We start from the raw sequence: 25,487 nt of genomic DNA on the forward strand, positions 1-25,487 counted from the left end.
TGAAAGCCACAATGCGGAGAACAGTCAATATGCATGGAGTTGCGCAAGAGTGGGGTTCAAATGGATTAGCAGAGGGTCTTCCGTAGCTCATTGGCTCGGATTGACACACTTGAACGCGCTCTCACAGCCGTGCTTCAAATGTGTGTGTGCGGGTGGGCCCATTCTAAGCTCACTGTTGCATTTTAGGCTGCAATAGTGACACAATTCTGGCTAACCTGCACAAAGAGAAGCAAAATCAAGGTTTCCCATTTGTGAAAACAGCTCATATTGTTCTGTAAAGCCATAGGGGTGAAGTGTGTGCCTGTGGCCATCGTGAGACCCGCTGAGCACAATATCAACACTGCCTCAACAATTTCTTTATTAGATGGGGCTCATTATTGGAGACAGAAACTTGCTGTGCTCCTCTGTCAACACAACACTATTCACACAGCAAGTCCGGAATATATTTGGAGCCAAGATGAACTTTATCCAGGGTGAGACACTTCTAGAAACTGTAAAAGGAATTTGTTGTGAGCATTTGGTATTTATTCGAGATGAAAAAATGAAGCTTCAAATTTGCTTCATGAATCGGTTGTTGACTCCTCTAGATGGCACTGTTGGTTTAAATAAATGACTTATATATTATATACATATACATATATTATATATATATATACTTATAAATATATTGAGGTCTGCAAACTTTATGCAAGCCGGATGTCTGCTCACAAATGAATTAATTTGTTTCTGAATATTTGGTGCAAAATGTACAAGTCATCATATTCCATACACATGTACAAGTTAAGCCAATATAAGAGCTGTATCCAAATTTCATATGCTTTTAAATATTCAAAACTCTCAACTAACCTCTCTGGGTGGCAATGATAGATATGTTGTGCCAGTGCTCACGTTCCCGGTCGAGTTCCATGGCTGTGGTGATGAGGCCGGAGTCTGGGGTGACGCGAAATAGAGCCTCTGGATCTGACTGAGGATCAATAGAGAACCTGGAGAAAAGCAAATAAGAAAAATAGCCCACGAGAGAGAGTGAGAGAGAGAGGGAGAGGGAAAGTAAGGTACAAAAAAAAGCAGGGCATAGAGAGGTAAAGTACAACAAAAGAGTGACGCTGAAGGGAAGAGAAAAAAGCAGGAGTAAACGGGGCTCAGTGTGCAAGGGAGCGATAAGAGGAAGTCTGCATTCAAATGGCCAAAGTATTAATATAGGGAGATTATCAAAGTTGATAGGAAGTCTTTTGAAGTGCTACAGATCATTTGAATATCTCTTTTATACATCGTTCCTCCCCACACACTTACTTGTAGCACTTTTGCCCATTCTAATTGGGAGTAAATTTTTGTTGCAGACAAATTACCGCCTTGCCATCCTCAAAACTGTTGGAATAACCTTTTGCAACAAAGAAGCTTAGGATCTGCACAAGCTTCTGTGGTTGCTTTCTGGCTCTGGGGAACACTGAGTGGGCTTTTGGTTAGCTTAAATAATTTGTTTAGCAGTAACCGTTGCTAAGCTCCAAGCCAAGGGGCTGAATATCCTCCATTTACAAATGTAGCTGGAAATAAATTGTGATCTTTTTTCCTCAGAGAGATAAAATGAAAAATACAGTAGTGCTGTTATGATAAAAAAAATAAAAATAAATTGGGAGTTTGGTGAAATGATAGCACTTTGAACTCTCAAACAAACGCAATAGGAAAAAAACATACCGTATTTGCCGGTGTATTGGTCGATCTTTTTCGATCCAAAATCGACCGAAAAAAATCGACCTCGAGTCACACCGAGTCATAAAATTTAACTTCGTATTCATCGCTTCAAATGTGATGGTAACCAAGGCGGTTTCTCATGCATCTCATTGTGCGTTGCACTTAGAAAATTTGAACCGGGCGGCGTGCGCGAGTGCGCAGCCCGCTGGAAGTCGAATGAGGCGCTGCGATCTCCTCCGCGGTGCTTATAAACAGCCGATCCGCTCAGCGGGGGCTATTTTCGGCCACTTGGCGCGTGCGCACGGCCTCCCGGATGTGCCGGGCGGGTGCGCGAGCTCGCCGGCCGCTGGAAGTCCAATGAGGCGCCGCGATCTCCTCCGCGGTGCTTATAAACAGCCGATCCGCTCGGCGGGGGCTATTTTCGGCCACTTGGCGCGTGCGCACGGCTTCCCGGATGTGCCGGGCGGGTGCGCGAGCTCGCCGGCCGCTGGAAGTCCAATGAGGCGCCGCGATCTCCTCCGCGGTGCTTATAAACAGCCGATCCGCTCGGCGGGGGCTATTTTCGGCCACTTGGCGCGTGCGCACGGCCTCCCGGATGTGCCGGGCGGGTGCGCGAGCTCGCCGGCCGCTGGAAGTCCAATGAGGCGCCGCGATCTCCTCCGCGGTGCTTATAAACAGCCGATCCGCTCGGCGGGGGCTATTTTCGGCCACTTGGCGCGTGCGCACGGCCTCCCGGATGTGCCAGGCGGGTGCGTGAGCTCGCCGGCCGCTGGAAGTCCAATGAGGCGCCGCGATCTCCTCCGCGGTGCTTATAAAGTGCCGATCCGCTCGGCTTGGAGCTATTTCCGGCCACCCGTTGGTGCCGGGCGGCGTGCGCGAGCTCGCCGGCCGCGATCCCCTCCGCGGTGCTTATAAACAGCCGCATGCGCACGGCCTCCCGGAATTTGAACACATTTCGTCAATAAATTTCGCATATTGAATTTTGAAGTTTAATATAATGCAACAATTGAGCTCGACTTATACAAAGGATATATCATAAAATCGTAAATTTCCGTCGAATTTTAGGGGGTCGACTTATACACCGAGTCGACCTGTACACCGGCAAATACGGTATATTTAAAAATGGACGTGTGCATCAAACAAAATCACGAAATGAATATATACAGATATTTCTTGTCAGTTTTGCTGTGCACTCTACACTTCTATGAAATTGGAATATACCTGATGTTATTAGTCAGACCGGTGTCTGGGTCAACAGCACTGACTCGGCCCACAGTGCAGGCTGGAGGGCAGTTTTCCGAAACGTCCATGTGGTATCGTGACCTGGAGAACCTTGGAGGTTCGTCCGCATCCAGCACCGCTACTCTGATTGAAGCTCTGTCTTTAATAGATCCTCGACGCAAGAAGCGAGGGTCCACCGTGGGATTGAGAACCTCCACGGAGAAAGAGTAGGAACTGCGGCTTTCGTAGTCTACAGCCTGGAGAGAAATTAGGAGAGAAAATGAACCACTTGAGCTTTGAATCCATTGCTGTATGGATTCTGTAATGGTAGCAATTTAAAGAGGATCAATATGCAAATGAGATTTTTTTTTTTCCCTTTATGCGCTATTTTCAGCCTCCAAATACTGCAAGTGTTTGTTTGCCTATTAATAGCAGAAATATAAAAAAAAAACAGAATTACACTGGTCAACTGCAAAATTTAATTACACTTATTAATTAGGATTTATGTGTCTCTCAATATACATTATTTTTTGACACGTTTTTTAGCATAGTAGCTAACGACAGTTTTTTGGACCTATAAAAGATTGTGCAATACAGATTTCACCATGCATTGTAATTTACAGCTGTGACGTTTCAGAATAAAATATCAGTTTCTGAGGCTAACCATTAATTCATAAATATGACTATGTAGTCTTACAATATTATTTTTATTACACTTATTGATAGTATTAGTGGGCAGAGATTGAATTGAAGAGCATGCAAAGTCCACACAGAAGGGCCTGTTGCTACCTCGGTACAATTACTTGTCTTTAAATTGAGACATTACCATGACAACTCATCTACTTTGATCATCATGATTGCGTGGAAAGCCTTCTTTATGCCAGAGCAAACATTGTGTTTCAAATTGGACCTTGTTAGCGTAATAGTTGCTTGTTCCAAATGACTTCGTTATTTATACTTATTTGCCTAAGGTGGCCGTGTAATTGTGGGCAACAAAATATGAGCTCTGATCATCTCTGCAGAGCAGCTTGTTACAGTGAGTGGACAAATAGACACACATAGGAGATTGTTTTGGTGTGGAAAACATTAACGAGGGTGGGTGTGTTTAGGAGTTGCTCCGAGTGGCCCTTTTTCAGTGTGTACGCTTTTAGATCTTCTGTCACAGCTGTATATCTGTAAGCGTGTATCATTTCTGAAAAGAAATAGGATCTCTGGCTTTGCAGAATATTTGCTATCAAATTCCAGTCGAAAAAAAATTAATTGTGTGGATTCAGGCTTCAGTGGGAATATTGATATCCCACTTCCTCCTCTTTTTATTTCTAATCTCTCATTTTCTATTCCACCACATCCCCTTCTTCGTGAGCTGTAAACCTCAGCAAACTGCATCACAGGAAGTCAGCACTTTTCGGCCAGAAAAGAGAAATGTTACATTGAAAGAGAGAAAATAAAGTAATTGCTGGGATACTCCCACAGAACAAAACAAACGTGTTGGAAAAAAAAAGCTGGTGAGAGAGGGAAAGACAAAGACAGTGGGCGTGCATTTGTGTATTGTGTCAGGAAGGAAAAAAAAAAAAGTTCTCTTAATATGGTTCCTATTACAGGAAGAAGTCGAAAATCAGTCAGGGGAGGAGAGGTGTCGCTTGCACTGTGAGTATACACTCATCATCATCGCCCTCCTTTTTTCATCCGGCACACACCAACATGCCAATTTGCCTCCCCCATGCCGTTGTGACACACTCCATCGCCCACCCATCTCTTTTTCCTAATGTGTCGGTGAAAGGGGGGAAAGCTGGAACAAACCACACGACACACACTCAAAAGCTTCACCCTCATTCATCTTAACAGGAAACACTTATCTCCCACTACATAAATTATTTGACTGGTGTTTATTAATATTTTCATTTTCACTGACACGTTCCGCCGGTTCACATTTTCACATTTTTATATTCCGCACCCTCCAGACGCATTTTCTATCACCTCAGTTTTCAATTCAACATTATTGGCGTTAATAATTCTTCAGGGTCTTTTTTGACATTCTCTATAAGATAATCAATTTATTTGAGCCGTAATGAGCAGGCCGACTGGCGAGTGGTTATTTCCCCTTGAGCATATACATGCGGCTGAGTGTGCGTTAAATTTCCTCATGAGGGATTAAAATGACTGAGGAAAAAAAATAATACACATTTTATAGAGTGGAATTCATAGCAGGTTGTTATAGAAGATCACACAGGAGGCAATGTACTGCACTAGGCTGGTAAATGTTCAAATGAGGGCTGCGGACGGATAAATATAATCGTGGATGAAAAAATGTGTTCTCTCTCCATACAAACAACCCGTCCATCCACCCGTCAAGCTCTTGAAGCTTGCACAACACAACAGTCATCGAGGACAGCAATGAGTTGGCAAAAAAATACAATCTAGAGTAGAACACACTCAAGGCTGTGGAATTTCCATCTGCCGTGTGTCAACAGTTGAGACGTTTGATTTCCTGTGGAGTCAAATCTCATGGACTCAAAATGGCCCAGTTGAGGATGTACTTTGCAGCAACCAAGTAAACACGGGAGCTGTTGGGGCATTTCTACACAGCAGACACTGATTGACTTCTCTGATCATCCATCACCGTCTGCTTTGGTCTTGCCACAGAGAAGGACAAAGACAAGGGAGAGTAGGGATGGCAGAAAGAAGACATCACCCTCTTGAGGATTACACTGACGAAGAAGCGGGTCGAGAAAATCTCAGGCTCATCTTAATCATGGACAGAACCTTAATCTCCTTCCCACTAGTAGATGCTACAGAACACTCGACATCAAAACCACCATGAGTGACCACCTCCAAAGAGTAGGAGAGAACATATCACAATCATGTCACTGTACTCTTTGCAAATTGGAAAGAAATTACACAGGGCACAGCAGAAGAAAACGACAGAAAGGCCAGATTGAAATAGAACACAACGTAGAGATGAGAACTCAAAAGTTAATGTATCAGAGTAGAGACCCAAGTTGAATCCAAGGCCCTAGCTTGAGCAATTTCCCCTTGTGGGACTATTAATGACTTAAATAGAAATGGATATTATCCCATACACACAGCAGAAAACAATTTTCTAAATTATTTTAAAATTGGGATTATAACCAAAAAACTTGCAATATCTCACTGTTATTAAAAGGAAAGACTATTTAGAGTTTTGGTATCTTAACAGGAAACATCAAGTTGACACATTATTTTGCTTTTGTGGGCCATATGCAATGATGTGTTGAGCCGGAACCGGCCCCCGGGCCTTGGGTTTGACATCCGTGCTGTAACGGAATGCATTTTACCTACTAGAGAGAAGACTAATGGGAATTTGTTTTTATATTTTTATGTCTGGGTATTTTTCCCCCCCCAAACACGAGCACATCCTGAAACATCTAGTGGATCATAGTGTGTAATTTGCATTTTTAATGCTTCTGACAATTAGGAAAAATGAATTAGCTAACCAACTAGCTGGAGTCATGATGCAGAAGAAGCTGACCCAGAGGCAGACATGCTCAGTTTACAGCGTGCATGTGTTTGGCTCACATACAGTCGACGCACAAGACTCGCCGAGCTCGGCAAGATGTTACACGGTGGTTCTCCAGCCTGGCTGTCTCTTCTGTAATTGATGATGTACTGAAGAATCAATGATCATTTGAACACAGAGAGAATCCTTGTGCTGACCAGAGTGTGTGCACCACACATTTATTCTTTGTGTGTGTCCTGCTGTCCTTGGTCTCTTCTTTTTTTACTGTACATCCAAAATGAAAATTCATAAATTGCATTTGTGTGATGACAAGCGCTTTGGACATTTCTGACAATCAGCATAACTCCACAAATTGAGAGAACAAAGCATTTTGGTAATCTCCCTTTTGACTTTGTTCTTACTCTGCTGTCTTCAATCTTTCTCTCTGATGGACTCGTGTTATGCATCAGCCCCCCCCCACCCGCTCTCAAATGTGGAAAGCTTCCAGTTTTCAACTTTTGACCAAGATACTGCTGACTCTCTTCATTCCCTCCATGGCTTTCTTCCTCTGCGAACATGAACGCAATCTTTCCTCGTGAGAAAACAAACACCGATAATCCTGGGCTCGCTGCTGGCGTGTGACCGTGCATTAGCAAAGCGCTTTAAGTTGGGGCATATGGAAATAATAACCTCAAACTGGCATATGCACATGCTTGCTTGTCCCTCTCTCGTATATGGTGAGATTCTGAAGGTGCATAAATAATAGGCTGGCAGAGCTCACAGCTGTTCAAATGGAACACACCTCAAATGGGAAGCTCCTGAAAAATCATGATGCATAATTAGCTTGATTGAGCTCTATAAAGTGGATAGAAAAATACACATGCTAGCTTTTTGTAATGTAAACAAATCAGAGCAAGATGTGAGTTTACATCTGCTTGCGTTTCAAGTCTTTGTCGGCACATCGCTCAGAGACTAACTAAATGCATAGAGACAGTGGGCTGATGATGGCAGGAGAGGGCGAGGAGGACAATAGGAGGAGAGATAGATGCTTTCTTATTGCTGTGGGACAGAAAGTAAATAAGCAGTGATAAGCAGCAGGCGGCTTCAGCCGCCAGCTAGACTCGCAGGATTTTTAATGACCCGCCTTTTCTGTTTCCCTTCGCATTTCCATGTCCTCCCCATGTTTGGCTGTCTGGATGCATCTCAACTTCTTTTGCCTGCAGTCTTTTCAAGCTCATTTGAACTCTATTCTCCTTTTCTCTATTTTGGCTTGAACGCACCTGCCATGTGACATCTTCCTACTGAGGTCGACAAGCAAAGTCGCACTCAGCATCTTTCCTTCCATCCTTCTTTAGCCAACAATCTCACCTCATATCCTCTCTCCTCATAGTTTGAACAAGGTCAAGTGTGTGGTATTATGTGCCTGTGTGCACTTATCTCTTCGTGCGTTATCAGTTGTGCGTATCCACTCGTGTCCGGAATTTGTATGCGTGCAATCTTTGATTGTGTGTTGAAGAGATTCAACACACAGCGGCGAGCGAGGTGACGAGCAGGGGTCAAGGCCAACTTGGTGGCAACACAAATTGTTCCGCTTGGAAGTCTCTCCTACTCTCGGGGGGAGTTGGGCGCAAACACATCATCTCATTCAACACCCGCTGACTGCACATATTGACATGGAGCACACAGCTCATCATTGCCTTAAATGAAATAAAAAAAATGAATGCAGTTTCAAAAAAAAAAAAAAAAATCTAATCAGGTTTGTTGTGCTATTTGTTGGATAGATTTGCTAATCGCAGGCATTAGATCCATTTCATGGAGACGTCAGTAAATACGACCTCACGTCATTGCCGCAAATGTCTACTTTATAGCTCAAGCGGGATTAAATTGAAGTCAAATATAAAGTCAATACAGTAACTCAAAACAACATCCCTCCCAAGCAGTCTGACAGACTGCAGTTGAATAGCACAAAATAAATCGGATACGGCTCAGGTCCAATGTTGAAGTGTGATTTTACTTTCACAGGCAATTTATCACTTTGCCTCTTGCTACTTTCAGACCACCTCATTGTGAAAGTTTTTTTTTTCTATTGGACTCGGATGTATAAGTGGTTTGTCCGTGCTTCTCTGTACCTTTTACCTTCTGTCCTAACACGTAGTTTTATCTAACATCCTTGTTCCGTCCTGTCACTGCTTCTTCACAGGACCTCATTTGAGCTTCCCTCTCATCTTCTCCACTTTTTATTCATCCCTTTTCTTTCTCATCACTCTGCGCCTAACTTTCAATTTCTTTCTTCCAGCATGGTGTACTATAGCTGCCCTCTCCTCAATTCTCTGCTTGACTTCAAAGGAGATTTGTGAAAAACAATCCTGTTCTGCAAAACCTCTTCTAAGTTTGGATTGTTTTTCATGAAGCTTGCACATCTGAGCTGAGACAAATCAAAAGAATGGATTTTCTATGCACGTTCTATTTACGTTTATACAAACTGAAAATATCTTGTGTTTGAGAGTGGAACAACATGTATCTCAATAAAAAGATCTATTGATAAATATGTAAGAAATAGCGTTTTTGTTTCACTACCAACTTCATTCATGTATATGACGTGTTTCAGATTGTACTGATTCTCTTGAGGTCTTCCAATCATCACAAGAAATAGGGACGTATTGATTTGGGTGATGAAAAAGGGGTCTTCCAATTGCAATTCATCATTTACAGATTGCTTCAAACTTGATCATTCAAAATAAAAAATGCTGTTTTTCCTGATTAAAACAGAAAAACATAAGGTGATCTTATATTGACTGGAACAGATTGATGGCAATTTCAACTAATTCCAAAGGTGAAGATTCATAATTGAAGGTGCCACTGTAGGCTCAAATGAATACCTCTCAGAAAAAGTCAATATCTTTGTGAAGACAGAATCTTTAATTACTACATGGGCTCTCTCTGAATCAATGCTGCGATTAGTATATTATACTAATAGTAGTGAAGAGGGGCAACTTCTTTCAACAGTATGTCTTTTTTAACGGTAATAATGGAACATGTTCCAACGTTATTATGTCACAAAAGAAGACATAATTTATGCACCCAGCCTTTATGCACTTGTGCTTGCGTTCCCTCATTAAAATCTAAAGTGAGCATTTCTATTTTTCAAATGTCAGACTTTTGAGTGGCTGCATAATATCTCATATAGTCCATCCCCCACTCAGTTGTTACATTACATGTATGATTGAGATCTACTTATCCATCCAGGAACAGATGTGCAGTATGCACTTGACTAAACCGTAATGATAAGGAGCAGGTGACTACACTCATCGTCTAGCCACACATCTTCATGAAGCTGGAATTATTCCAGATGACAGCCACGTTAGCAAATGACTGTTCAAAATGGTCATAATCTATCTTTGCACTTTGGGGAACTATTAGCTAGCTGAACACAGAATGGAATGGCAGTTTTTCATTCTACACATATAAATAGTCTAAATGGAAACTCTGGCTGAATGTAGCTTGTCGTAATGTAATTCTAACCCATTTGGAATACATTTTATGATTTGTTTATGGTGCTATAGGTGGACTCAAAGTGCCTACAGTATTTAGAAACAACTGTTCTGTCAACGCAAAGCTCCACTGAGACTAGCAATTTCATCTTTGATTTTGATTTGATGAAAGAGGCATTTTAGTAGATCCTGTCAACCTTGGCTCACCTTGTTTAGTATGATGATGGCCTCTTGGTTGACTCCTGTGATGTTGAACGTGTCACCCGTCTCCCCCTCCAAGATTGTATACTCCAACTTGGCGTTTTCGCCAAGGTCAGCGTCGCTTGCTGATATACGTCCTATTTCAGCACCTGGGATGGCTAGCTCCGAGACAGAGAAGGACCACATACCTAAGGCAGAAAATGGGAAAAATACTATTAGGGAATCTCATTATTGGGGGAAAAAAATATCTTAGATAAACACCTCATTTTTCTTGAAAAGCGTTTCAAAATGATGCTTCTCACCTGCTGTGTAGCAATAAAATTCTATTTAGTTAACACAGCATTTGATTTTACATACTTGAGGGTTAGAGAGAGATAAAAGAAAAACAGTCTTGTGTTTGAACACTCCAAAGTGATGTTTTAATAAAAATGTCATTTATGCCAACTAAATTTACTGTATATATTAAAAAAAAACACACACAAGCAATGACAACTTTATTTGCTTACCAAGCTCAATGGAGCTGAATCAAGTGTTGTACATATAAAGATTGAACATGAATTTACGACCCACAATTCATTCGTGAGGGGAGGAACATGGATGGACCTTAAAGTTAATATCAATGCAACACCAAGGCAGAGCACATTATGAGTACTTTCCACTTCTTGTGCTGTGTTTATTAAAAGGGAGGGAGGGAGGGAGATACTGTTCCTTTCTCAGATAATTCACTCTGATAAAAATGGTATTATTAGATTCTGTGCCAGGCTCACATCAAATGCATGTTTTGAACTGGTGTGCAAACAAATGCATCTGGCATCGACAGCACGGCGTCAACTAGGCGTTGTGGCAATGACAGAACTGAGAAGAAAAAAAAAAAAAAAAAGGAACAAAGCAACAAAGCAACGTGCTCAAAATCATCAGATAGGCATTTATGTCCATACAAGTAAATGTAATGTCACACATTCTATTTCAAAATAACAATTAAAATCTTTATTATGATATCTGCCTTTTTCCTTTCTTTTGTTTGGTTTTGCCACTCCATAAAGTTAATCTTGTCAGTATGGAACCAAGATGCAATTCGCAATTTTGGTGTGGCTTTGGAAAAAATTGGCTGGGCAGAGGATCGACATGTGCCGACATCCCTGTTACACACACGAAACCGACAGGATCATTCAAACAGAGTTGTTGTCGATTACCGCTCAAGATGAGGAAGTCCAATTGATCTTTAAATGTGGGAGAGAACGGCCGTCTCACAAACATACTGAGCTGACAGCCGCCACTTCAACAAGACCATCATCTGGGCCAACAAACTGTGTAAATCTGACTCCCCAGTGAGATAGATGCTTCACTTTGAAGATCAGGATTGCAGTTTAGATATCAAAACCAGCATGAATTATTATCCGTTGCTCTTGTTATTTATTTATTTTTTTAAACTGTTGAATCTGAAAGGCAAGGTTTGCAACTGTGAATGATGTTCAGAAAATGTCTATCGGCAACTGAATTAGGTTTGAAATCAAAAGCCAGTAAAGAAAATGTTCAAATATTATTACATTTATTTTAATGGGGGACTGTTTAACCCAAACGGCTTGAAATATATCTTTACACTTTTCAAAGTGACGACAATTTTCAATTTCAATATTTTAACAATATTTTTGATATTTAATATTTTGCTTTCATGAGCCACATAAAATGACGTGCCAGGCCCCATTTGAAAATCTGGAATTTGCCTCAAGATGTTTATGATTCATGCTGTCATCAAGTTTCCTGTGAGTAAATATTGGGCGAACAGGAAAACTCCAGCAAAAGCATAACATAAGCAGAACTCGATTTCAGGAAGATGCAGTGTTGACATTCTTCTCTGTGCCAATTTATTTTTTTTTCTTCCCCCTTCTGCATATTGGAACAAGCAGTCAACATAACAAAGAGGAAGCTCATCTGTCAAACGAGAAATTTAATGGTGTATCGGATTGATTGAAGCAGAAAAAGGAAATGTTGCCTCTTATATGTGAAATGGAAACGAAAACAATGTAATCCAGTTTAAGTTATCGCAGCACAAATTAATCGGTTTGGGAATTATGTGGTTTGGTTATTTTAATTGCTGCTTGGTTGTTTGAAGAAAATCTCAGTTAAAAAAAAATTAAAGTTGGGTTTTTTTGGTGTTTGATTTATACATTACATATTTTTTGTATACATACATATTTATAGTGGCTTCGGATAATTAATATTTTTCAATAAAATGTAATCACCGAATACTGGCCCCCATGTACGTGGTTGATAATGACATGTTATGATCAGGTTCATGCTGCACACAATTGATTTATTTGGCAAGATAACATGAAATAACTGCGCCAAAAACGTGGAACAAAGTAATAATCCCCCTCAAGGTAAATGTCAAGTATATCAGTTGGGTAAAAATGAGTTGCTGAGTGGCAGTTCAAATGAACTTTTGATCACTTTTGATTGATTAGTAATATCTGCAGATATATTTGCTTTTTGTTTCAACTTTTAATTTGATTTATTCGACAAGGTCAGAATAGTTGAGTTGTTTCTGCTCGACTGACGTAATTACTTTGTTTCTTTTGCACCTGCATAGTGAAATTAATGACTTCTTCATGTGTCTAAACAAGTTGAATCCTTGAAAATATATCGGTGGCATCAATATTCTTTCTCAACAGATGCATCTGATTTTCTACACATGTCCTTGGATGCAATTATAAAGCCAGATTTAATTTGGTTTCAATCGTTTTGTTTCAGTAGCAAACGTCACATAATCATGATTGTAATATGTGTTTTTGTACACAGTGTACTTGACAAAAAGGACAATCAGTGACAATAAATCAGAGCTAAAAGCTATTTTATGTGGCGTGATTACCACCCTCGCCATTTGGGATTGACGCGGCTAAAAAGCAAGCAACTCAAACAAGCCTTTTACTAATGAGATAGCAAATTAGGAAACTTATTTACATGACAGAGACGGTGCTCGCTATCGATGTGTGCAATTGTGGAAACACACAGTGTGAAAAGCCTCTTGTCACTGACGGAGCAGTGCAAAAGCTGATGATGTAAAAAAAAAAAAAAAAAAGCTTGATAGTAGTAATTATCAGCTCCAAAGAGGCAAGCCATTTGAAAAAGAAGCCACACATTGTTTCCACCTGTGACAGACTGGAAGGGAAAGAGTCAGGCTACAAGAGGATAAACGGTAAGAAGCTGATTGGCAGTGAAGGAGCTCAATCCCATTTGGCACACGCAACAGCAGTACAAGCCTCAGATAAAAATCTGAAAGAAGATAAAAATTGAGAGTGACTGGGTTGTGTCCTCTACCGCTGTTGCACAGGTAAAGCAGCAAAGAGACTTGACTGGCATACAGATGCAATGCCTCAAGTTATTGAGCTCACCCATAAGTAAGTTTTGAATGTCATCCTTCACTCTGTATTTGGACACAACATCAGAAACAAGTCGCCGGGATATTCACTCATGGTAGTTTCATTGGAAGACAACATAATTAAGACTGGCCTCTTAGATGGCAAAGAAGAGGAATCCAATGAGACATAAATACACGTGAAATAGTTCCCGGAATAAAATATTTGTACGTCAAGTAAAAGAGGGGGGCTTCAAGGAGAAGGCTAATCAGATGGAAGAGACGATTGTGGCTACAGGGAGTGTCTGATCAGTTGGGCAACAAAATGAGAGACGACAACTCGATTCTCTGCCTAGACATGATTTCATTTCTGGAGCGTGTGGAGAAGACTTTGACTTCTATCGCAATGCTATTAGCTTTAATAATGAAGAAGAGTCACTTTTCTTTCTCATTTTCCGAGCAAAGCAATATAAAACATGGCTATTTATCTTGCCTTGTGTTGCAAAGCATCCGGATGTCATTACGGAGCTCTTTTCTGCTGTCACTTGCAGGAGGATGAAACTGAAAATGGGCCTCTGTGTGTCCTTTACAGACTCTGTTTATAGCCACTTAATTAAGCTCCCATATTAAATTAAATATGGCCATCCCAACCCCTAAACAGAAATTCCTTTGAATCTTGAACAATGAGCAAGATACAGTACCAGGATGACATGATCACGAACAAGAGCAATTCTGTTCTGAGCAATCCTTCATAAAGTTTCAGAAAACTCAAAGCAGTTCATGGTTTGGGAAATATAATTAGGATGTTTCAGGTGGATCCAACTTGCCAGAAACCCTGGAGAGGGCCATCAAATTGTGAAAATGTTATATATCTCTTCTGATCTGCCATAGAGTCTCCCCTGAGGACCAGGAGTACTGTACGCTGCTTGGATAACTCAAATAGGTCTTTCTTCTATAACTCTGTGAAGAAATACAATACATCAGGTCGGGAGTTCCAGTGAACAGGAGATTATTCTCCCGTGTGTTTCGGTCTGAAAAATTGTGCAGCGTTCAGGCTGCGCAGAGCCTTCCATGAACTGTCCGATCCCTGTCAGAATCTCCTAAAGATGGTAGCATCTTTTCTTTTTTTGCACTCGAGACTAGGAAGTCTTGCAACCCCGTGATGGTGGATTGCGCATTTGGAATCATTTCAGCTGCCAGTGACAGATGATTACTGTTGTCGTCGACTCAGCTGACTCATGCTAACGTACGGGCACATATGTATATACGGTTTGCCCACTGAAGCATTTCTGGATGCTGGTGGTGACTTGGAATTAGCACTGATTACAAACAACTTGGTGTCTTTGAGTTATAAATATTGAATCATCTGTTATCATTTGATTGGTTGTTATTTGAAGCTCAAGCTTGTTTGCTGGGAAGTCTGATCAAGAGAACATTTCTATTGACTATTATTTTTTATATTTACTTTTAATTTTTTTTTTTTTTGGGATTAATCTATTTACTTTACTGTATGATTGGCCTGGGATTATGGAATTGTCTTTTGCAAACCTACCATATTAGGAGTGTTTAGTAAGTATAAGATGGAAGTAGAAAGTTGCATTATTTACAGTGGTTAACTTATTTTGAGTGGTGAATGAAAAACATTCGCAGTACACTTGTGGTGACAGTTTGACTGCAATGTTTTTCATTGTCATTCCTTCCAATGTGAAAAACCTTGCTCTGAAATCCTCATAAAATGGAGGTCAACCAGGGTCCAGAAACAAATTGCGCTCAAGATTAGACTTTACTATATGAGTAATACGTGGGCTCTGTTGATATTGATTGTGTTCGAATGTCAACAACCCAGCGACTGTGGGTGACAAAATGATGTAAAATTACTTCATGTCGGAATCGCGTTTTCTTTGTGGCATTGCCATCCTTCACGAGTGTTGATGAATGGATGGCTGGATGAACGCTTGGATGGATGGCTAAAAGGCTTTTAAAAAACTTGACTGGCTCAGAAGGCCCTTGATGCTCAATGACAAAGTGGTAGAATGGCGGACTGAATGAGTGACTGATGTGACCAAGAAGGAGAAAGAACCGTCTGTGACAGGCTTAAACCGTTTCGACTCTCCGCCTCCACCTGAGAGAAGTAAGAAGACACGTACGCAAGAGAGAGATTTGGCGAGAGCTGAAAGGGAGAAAATACGACACTGGCCTGTGAGTGAGATGGTGAAAATGACAGAAATGAAGAGGGAGCTAAAATGACGCTAAAAAGCGCTTGAATCATTCGATTAATAGATCTCAGAAAGACGTACTGTATAGAGAAAATGAAAGGATTTGCCGTTATTGGCAAGCTCCATTTTAATTCGTTTTTATTTGCTCAATATCTTAATTTAGCCCTGAAGATGGAAACGTAATTAAAGAATTCTAATTATCGGAAATGAGTGCTTAATAACTAAATGTTTTGATTCGACATCGTTATCGTTAGCGAGCGATCACGCAACAGCGCTTAAAGATATTTGTCAACCTTTATGAAAATCACAACACTCCATTTTCCCTCATTGTGCTGTACTTTACGATGGACCAGGTCCGATGGAGTTCAATTAACACAATTTTACCTGACGGCAGCTGATTTGAGCAGATTAGGATGCATGGATTCGTTTTGAGACATAGCAATACACATAAAATGGCAATGTTGCTGTCTCAAGGCAACAAAAATCAAATTAGTCTATCAAAGGATTAAATTAAAATTTCAAACAGTAAAAATAAAAATAAAAATTGCATTTCTATATGTTTACCATGTTAAATTAGTTTGCCAAACTATTTTCCAAACTATCTACTCTCTGTTGTGTATTTTATCTAAAATTGCATTCTCTGAGCCCGCTGGGAAGTGAAATCTCTAATTGCGAGTGCAGGGCTTTAAAACATGTTATACCACGTGGGAGCCTTGGCACGATTCTGAGGGATAAAAAAAAAAAAGTGCAGGTGCAGAGAGATGAACATTTACATGCATACATGATTGTCTCCTCACACTCGGCATCCTGTTGTTGAATTCATGATTAGTTTGGAACACTAGTAGCAGTTTATTTACTACTCTGAGTGAGGTCATATTCAGGATAGAACTTCCGTCCTTCAGCTTGAAATTTCCATGCCAAAACAACATACATAGTAGTCATCTTCTTGGTCACAGTAAACAGCTGAAAGCCAATAGCCCCCCCACGGGTTCCAGACTGCCATCACATCCTAAAAGTTCTCTTTACAGCAATGCATTGAATAATCATATGTTTACACGGTTGAGGTGGATTCATGATTCATGAGAAAGGAGCAAAAGAATATTTATCATTGCACGCTTTTAAATGTTTAAAGGGATGAGGCGGCAAAATGGAGATGGGTCGTTGTGCACCTCTGGAGAGGAGCAGTTTACCCACTGCTGTTTGTCTGACTGAGATCTTGTAATGGATGGAGCCATTTAGCATATCCCAAGGAAGCAGATGTTTGGATGGGTGGGGGAGAAGGGTCAGGAGGGAAAGTGTTTAAAGATGCCCTCTGTGAGTATGTTGGCATAGAGCATCGATATCAAACTCAAGGTCCAGGGGCATTATTTTATGAAGACAAATTTTGTCATTACTAAAATTACAAATTGTCTTCACTTTTAAAAAATAGAGACCTTGCGGGCAAGTTTTATTACCAATTCTTTTTAAAAAAATATATTTTTACTCGAAATGTAACTTGAATTTAGACATTTTAATTTTAAACTAATTAATTTCATAAATTTTGCTTGGTCCAAAAGGAACTACATTATATAGTCGACATATTATAGTGTTTAAAAAAAGTTTCAACCATAATCGATCAGCCCTACCTCAAAGGTCAGGCATGGGTTAGGGGTCAAATGCTTGACTCACCCACACTGCACTGCCATATTGTACAATTTCAGCCAATTCTACTGAAAGAAAAATACAGAAAACTAAAGGTAGGTTAATTGAAAGCAAATACACATGAAGAAAAGTCACACAATGATGGCAAGCAGCTCGCAGTGGACCACAATACCCTGTTGGGATGTGTCGCTCTAAGTCCGGCGACTCCATTCATCAAGCTCGATGGAGGGAAGAGAGTGAAAGTCAGAGAAGGATGAAAAGAAGTAAACAAGTTGAGGACGAAAGGTAACTTCCCAATATGAGGAGCCAAAGATGTGAGCGTTCAAGGACTGCTGAACAAGTGGACTTGTGTATGTGTTTAACAGGCAGGAAGTCAGGATGGAAAGATCCCATTAACATGGAAATCACTTCCTCTTCTGCAAGCCTCCGTGGCTCACTGATGCCTCGGCAAAAAAGAAAATGGCTTTAACTCCTATTATTCTGCGTGAGAGGGCACGCTCCCTTGCCAGGTCAGATGAAGCAAGACCAAAAATACTAAATGGTTACATCTACTGTGTTCTTTGAGAGCAAAGGCCAAGTCTGTTGCTGTAAAATATATGTGATGTATTCACTTCATTTCTACTAAGTGAGCTAATAGATTCTACTCAGAGAAAATTGGCTCCATTTGTTGGGTTTAATGAACATTTCCCAGGTTTTCCTCAGCGCTGCTAAGTAAAGGATCTGGGAAAAGTGTGGAGAATTTAAGACCCTCTTGGACTACTTCGATTGTAGGTCTATTGGAAACAATTTGTTGCATGCGGCGATTACTGCACGATGAATTCTCCCCTCATAGGCTGTATTGGATTGAGGAAGAAAATCCCATTGAAGAGAAACGCTGTGTTTGGATTGCACACAGCAGTTGCCCGTTTAATGGAGCTCTAACGATGCTGCATGCGGATGGATGCGAGGAGGTAGCTCAGGGAAAGGGGGGGGATTTGAACAAAAAGCTACAACCCATGAGAACAATTGACCTGCTACTTAACGCCCATGCTCTTATAGGACACAGACAATGCAGCAGCAGCAGCAGCACTCCCACCCAGCCATAGAGGAATGTATCCAAGCAGACGTTTGTAATGCGCCACCATTGACTCCAGGGCAAAGGCTTTGCAATGGAAGGCCCAACTGTGCGTTATGATATAAGGGAGCAATTTCTGTCGAGAAAAGCTTTTCTTGCCTGAACAATGTCTACCCCCAAGAGTAGGAGGCTTATATAAGTGCACATGCGCTATTTGAGAGACTGTTTAACACCGTGTGAGTGTTGTCACGTGGACTCGGCAAGGATGCATTTGCATATTCAGAGTGCACTTCTACACAGCATTTTTATTTATTGTCTTTAGTATGAATACAAACAAATCCCCATCATTTTGCTTGACACTCAGATAGGCATTTCCAAAATGTCTATTGTTGTGGGAGTACTACATCCTAAAAAAGCAGTTAAATAGAATAAAAAATGTTTTTCTTATCTCAATGGAACTCTTACTTTATCGCCATGTCTATATGGAATATAGAAAGGTGTATGCGTCAATCTGCACCAAGTTGTAAAAAGCAATGCAAACCTGGTCCGTTCAATTTCCCAGCATCAAGTCAACTCTGTGTGAAATTGACGTGTGTTTCACTCCGCCTGATTATCACTGTCAAACCATTAGCTTTCCCCTTTTCCTTTCTTTCCATTAGCCTTTCCATCCTTCCATCACGTTGTCTCTTTCCTCCTTCCCTCCCTCCTTCACGCTTTGTTGCACTTGCCCTCAGGACTTACTTTCATGCATTTTAACGAGTGGCAGCTTTCCGGCCCTTATCATGCCATTGCAAACAATGGCAAACGTCAGCACGTGGTCATGGGACGGACGGACGGATGGACGGGATGACAAGGAACGAGAGTGCTGAGCCACAAGCCTCCCTCTTAACTCAACAAGCCCATTTACGTGTCATCTATTAGTTTTGCCATTTAACTCGAATTCATTATGGCACTGCAATATTCCCTCCTTCAACTTAGACGGTATTTAGCTTAATGACAAAAAGTCTGTTTTGTTAATATTTATGCACAATGTTGCATTGCAAGCATGTGCAAATGAAAAGGTGAGAAAATAAGTGACACTCAGTCCATCAAGTGCAAAGCTCACTCTATACACATTGACTTTTAATTGTGCCATCACTTTTGATGTTAACTGCCAGGTGAAACGATTTAATACAGTTCACGTAAGAGTAGAGAATGGAAAGGCTTGACATGTGGGATTTCTCAACACCGACACTGTCTTGTCACACTGACTAAAATGGTTATGTGCTGCCGAGGATGCTTAAAGCGGGAACAGATGGGGAGTGCGTATGATACGCCACACAAGGGGACTGAGTGTGCACACACTGCCGGAGTCTGTGAGCATTGGTGTGTGTGTGATTGTGGAACACATTTTAGACCAAAGACCAGTTAATTGGGGACATAAGTCGTGACCGCAGCAGCTGTGACAACTATACATGTGGGGTCTAACTGATTTGTGGTGAATAAAATACTGGTTAGGACCGGGGTCGAGTAAAGGTCAAGGTCTGATGACACAATAGATTTATGCATTTATATGTTTGGCTTAGGGATCAAGGGTACGCGACTCAATGTCAATGACTGATACCCTTAGCGTTATTGTATAAAGATAGTAACACAATGATGTCCAATGAGGAGGAATGATGTTCCAGGTAAGCCGACCATGTTCTGGAAGCATGCGTTCCATTCATTGAGGTTGGTAAATTGCCCACAACTGCAATTTAGGTGATCTGCTGTGGTATCAAAAAGTAAGTAAATAAATAAATAAATAAATAAATAAATAAAATGAAAAATCAATCAATCAATAAATAAATCAATAATAAAATAAACAAATAAATTTTAAAAAATTAATAAAAATAAATAAACTGAATTGTACCTGCGGCTCGGTGGCGCACTGGGTAGCACGTCCGCCTCACAGTTAGGAGGGTGCGGGTTCGATTCCACCTCCGGCCCTCCCTGTGCGGAGTTTGCATGTTCTCCCCGAGCCCGCGTGGGTTTTCTCCGGGCACTCCGGTTTCCTCCCACATCCCAAAAACATGCTTGGTAGGCCGATTGATCACTCCAAATTGTCCCTAGGTGTGAGTGCGAGTGCGAATGGTTGTTTGTCTCTGTGTGCCCTGCGATTGGCTGGCAACCGGTTCAGGGTGTCCCCCGCCTACTGCCCGATGACGGCTGGGATAGGCTCCAGCACGCCCGCGACCCCCGTGGGGACTAAGCGGTTCAGAAAATGGATGGATGGATGAATTGTACCTCCTCAAGACATTATGCTGCAAATAATCTCCGCTCACTCTAACTGTAATTCAATTTTTGGACATTTGAATCACGACCACGCTGATTCCCACTCCTTTGATGCAACCCCCCCTTTTTTCCCACACTTTTTCTCTGGGTTTTCCCAGATTGTCTTCTTTGACAATTTAACACACGTTTTGCAAGTCTATGAATTGACAAAACAAGTGCACCTTCTGCAGTATATTAACTTAGCAATGCCTAAACAATGCCCGCCTACTTTTCTCTTATCCAATTAGACATATTTATGACTGGGTGCTGATCAAACTACTCACGATGCTCTCTGCACCATGCTCCACTCCTCTGCACATAAAAATGACACTGATCTTATCAGAGCTACCTATGTAGTCAACTGCCAGACCATTTATCTTCACCTCCATCACACCCCTGGGAGGGTGACATTCCTTCAATATATTTATGTGGCAGTGTTGGCAAGCCAAGGCTGTCTGAAAAGCTCATCAAAATTCAAAATGGCACCCATGTCTCTTGTAGGAGAACCCAAGTTTGCAGGGGCGCAAGTTATGAGGGAGCATCTGGGAATTTGTGTGGGTAGTTATGAAGTGTAAACAAGAGCTCTTTTAACTGTCACCAGGAAATCAATTGAACTTTTACCCTTTGACAGCCCAAATCTCAAGGATTGCAGGGGAGACATCATGTTGACATTTCACCAAGCACACACACATTCAAAGAGTGACATTTTACTACAATGTGGTTCTGAATCATCATTTTATTTTTAATTAAGGGCTTCGGCTTAAAGTCAAGATCCTCCTAAGATGAAGTGAACTATTCAAATTGAGCTATTCTCTTTAAGCACGTTGAAGATTGGAAGTGAAGATACAGAGATCCTACTATCTCATTATCACTGCTTGTGTTTTTGAAATCTGCATCGCATTCATTTCAAACTAAATTGATTTGAATCTGGGATTTTCACATACAATTGCAATGGTTAGTTTGAGAATCGTGTGAAAGGTATCAAATATGGGAAATAATCCATTAGCTAAAAATAGCCAAACAACTTTACCAATTCTAACTTTGAATATGACCGGTTTTGCTTCATTTGTGTTTACATTGGTTAATATTTGGACTGACACCTGTCTCACTCCACAACGCAAAAGTCATTTGGATGTTATGTAGTCTTTTTTTCTTGTACTTCAATTTTGCTCTGTTAGTGCTATTTCATCAAAGTGCTTACACTACAAGCAAAACTGTCTTTAATTGGGTAAATACTGACGCTTGAGCTTCAGCACACAATGGAGCGCCAGATTTTCTCAAAAGGGATATTAGGATTTTGTTTTCCCATGCACCAGCAAGAACTGGGTCATATTTGTTTTTACATTTTTTTAGATGTGGAAAATCTGCTTGCCCCCATTGTTTTTCTTTCAATGCACTGATGTCTTGCCTAAAGTTCACTTTGGTAATTGCTCAAGAAAATAAGGTTTGATGACAAGACATAAACAGAGGAACTCAACAAATAAGGGAAAAAACATTTGATATCGGTGTTACTTAGTTACTTTCCACTCAAACTGGTTATTTCATATAACCCACTTTCAGAGTTGCTACATAATAAACCAAGGCCATCTATATTGAATTAGGTGAGCTTTTATTCTTAGATACAATGCTAAGAGTATCTTTCAATTCATCCAGTAGGGAATTGAGCAACACACTAGATGCCGCCATAAATTATTCAGACATCGTAAACATGGGAAAATATGTCTGAATAAATGACTCGGTTATTAGATTCCAGAATTGCCCGTCAACAGTGGCCTCGCTACAAAGCAAGACGACACCGTGAACGTCCCATCATTCTAATTTCCCTACGGATTGCTGGAAGCCACACAAGATCTCATCAATGCCGCGGCTTTGTAACAAGACTATGATAGTCTGAAATGTGATTTGAGACCCAACACGCTTGCTTACATTCTGACAATTATCTAGGCGTGTTGTCCGCAACAGCGCTTTGCCATAATTAAGAAACTAATCAGGCAGTGAGCTGATGTGGAATACAAACTCCCCTTTTTCGAAATTCTTACATCCATCTTGTTAACACACTTTGGATGTCAGTTCAACATTACAGCTTATGAAATGCTATTGGGAAATATAGCCAACTATTGAAAATAGTAGAGAATAACACAAATCCAGTGATATTTCTGGGAGAGCGGCGTCAAATAATCTTTGAATAATTTTAAATAATACACTGAAAAAGCTTCCTTTGCTCTGCTGAATATTTGTCACACAGAACCTGTTCAAAAGAAGCTTTTAGCTTTTAAAAGCTCATTTCATATGGATGAAGCTGAAATTAAACTTTTATTTCTTTCCGAGTCATTTGAAATCCATGGAATAAAACTCAGGGCGGATGCATCAAAAATATTTGGCTGTCCAAACACATTTGCAACATGTATGGCATTTAATAATGAGACCCAAAGGAAGCTTCTGAAAATATCCCACCGTTTCCATCTAACTGAAAACAATCTACGCTAGCCTACTTTTCGTCTGCTGCAACCCGACCTCCTCTAGGGTATAAGAAGTCCCTTGATAATTTCCAAAAGTGTTCACATAACAAACCCATTTAGTTCCTGGAATCAAGCTTGTTGCCCACAAAGCAGGACGCACTTTTTCATCTTGTTAAAGCTATCATAAAACAGCTGATAGCTTGTTTGTATGCCCCAATGTAATCTTCTCCTTCTTGTAAATGTCACAAGGAATCAGCAATGCTGACCTAGGGAGACACGAAGGCAAGATCTAACACTGTTTTTTATTTTTATTTATTTATTTTAAGCCTCTGTGTGTAATTGAGCGGAATGGGGATGACTGGCTTTGATGGTGTGTGAACATGGAAAAAAAACAAACAGAAGCATTCAACTATGGACGCAGACCAAAAGAAATTGGAAAAAAAATGCACACACCCAAAAAAATCGGAATAAATTGCAAGATGCAAAAATATACAGTTAGTCATCATGGAAGCCGAAGAATTTTTGTTGCTTTTTTTGCCAACTTGAGGTCTCATCCACCACAGTGATCAGAGTAAGCCCGGATTCCCTCCAAGATACTTTTGCATTCCAAAAGCCCATCTTTGAAGGCGGTTCAATTTGACAAGCACTAGGCCCACCGCAGGACATCATTAGTCCAATTTTGGCACTAAAGCCAGGAGTCGGCTGCACTGGAGACAAGCTGCCGAGTTGTCATACTTTGCCAAGCCTCCTCTTGACTCAACATACACTACATGATGCTGTGGTTGTCCATACAATTTGAAATATTCAACATACTAGTTGTCTCCCTGTTAGTTATGCAGTGCTCATTTTAATAATGGAATTACCGGTAATTAGCATCACCATTTTTTTTTCCTCGACAATCTCCGTGAAGAGAATGACCAAGATGCAAGTAATGTGGGTGAGGTATTTAGGGAAATGGACATAAAGAATTCAGTTCCATACTTTAGCTTTTACATGCTACACTATTGTATATTGTGCATATATATGGATTTTCAATATTTGTGGGTCAGCCCCTACAAATCATTCCATTGTATTCATCAAATGCCTTTATAAAGACAGAACTTTCATTATGAATATTTGACTGAAGATCATTTGAAAATTTGGATGCAAAAAATCAAAGCAATTAAAATAAACGCAACTGGCAACATTAAGCTTCCTATATTTGACTTAAAAAAATGGTTGCCAGTGGACTGTTGTATTTCAATATTCAAATGATTGCAAATCTACTCGTTAAATAAATGTATTGTTTGCTTTCATGTGCCCCAAATTATGGATATAGTACTATTAGGGTCTTGAGCTCAGAAATATTTTGTCTTGAAACTTGAAAAAAAAATGATGTAAAAAATGTAGTTATAAGCCTGTGCCAGCGAGAATCCTTAAAGAGAATTCACTAACCAGAATATCAGCCTCCTTCTGGGTATTAACAGAAGCTTAACAGTCTATTCCAACTAGGTCAATCACATTTAACAATCGAAATGTTCAAAAGATTTAAATTGTTTTCCACTTAAACTTGAATAATTCTGCTTCAAAATAATGAGTAGTACACATCATCATATTTCCATCATGCATTATGAAAAACTTCAAAATTAGTCAGCATACAGATAAGATTTATTAGGGAGCTTGATCAATTAGTCTAAAACGTGGTGCTGGTAATAGCTAATTTATTATTCCATTGAAGAGTAAAATCCCTGCACGCTGCCCTGCAGAAGATCCTCTGCCTAAGTACGAAAGCTTCAAGAACCTTTCTGGCCGCCAGTGAAAACAAGCAAATTGTTTGTGCCATCACAGAGAGGGTGTTTTTGCAAACTCCTGCGCATTATATATCATGAACATTTAAGTGTAACACAAACATGACAAATTCTTTCCATCTCATGGTAATTGATTTAACAAGGTGACTTCTTGTTGTGAGCATCCTTGTCAGTTTGTGGGAGAGGTGTGAGGCAGGTCATCATTCTGGATTTCTCTATAAACTTCTGCAATATGCCTGTGTTACTCACTCTGGGTGAAGCGCGGAGGGTTGTCGTTGACATCAGAGAGGGTAACCGTGATGGTGGTGGTACCAGATAATCCTCCCAAGTGGCCTCCCATGTCTTTGGCTTGGAGAACCACAAGGTACTGGTCCTGGGTTTCCCTGTCCATGTCAGGAACAGCTGTGCGCAGAATACCTGGAGAATATTTCAAAAAGTCAGTCAAGGTTTGATAATTATATATATTTGGGGGGGTTTGGGGTCCAGAATTTTTGGGCGAATTGCATGTTTTTAGGCAGGCGAAGGGGTCTTTTGTTATGTTAGCTTAGGTCGGCCATGTTATTGGGCATCATTAAAACACCTCAAGTCATTAAAAGTGAGAAGGCC

General features: G+C 40.6%; 1 protein-coding gene across 2 annotated transcripts in view; it reads right to left on the bottom strand.

Moving 5' to 3' along the window:
* LOC125985312 (uncharacterized) overlaps window positions 1-25,487 on the bottom strand; it is a 107,450-nt gene that overhangs the window by 12,178 nt on the left and 69,785 nt on the right. Inside the window, exons 6-9 of one of the 2 annotated variants that reach the window (XM_049748019.2) lie at window positions 25,131-25,298; window positions 10,084-10,265; window positions 2,911-3,167; window positions 847-983 (exon numbers count right to left, since the gene is read on the bottom strand). In XM_049748019.2, coding sequence (XP_049603976.1) covers window positions 847-983; window positions 2,911-3,167; window positions 10,084-10,265; window positions 25,131-25,298 — 744 coding nt within the window. Of the gene's footprint in view, window positions 1-846; window positions 1,104-2,910; window positions 3,168-10,083; window positions 10,266-25,130; window positions 25,299-25,487 lie in introns of both variants that reach the window. The other variant, XM_068648598.1, reaches the window with a different exon arrangement.

Source organism: Syngnathus scovelli, chromosome 17 (genome assembly GCF_024217435.2).
Source record: "Syngnathus scovelli strain Florida chromosome 17, RoL_Ssco_1.2, whole genome shotgun sequence".
NCBI lineage: Eukaryota > Metazoa > Chordata > Actinopteri > Syngnathiformes > Syngnathidae > Syngnathus > Syngnathus scovelli.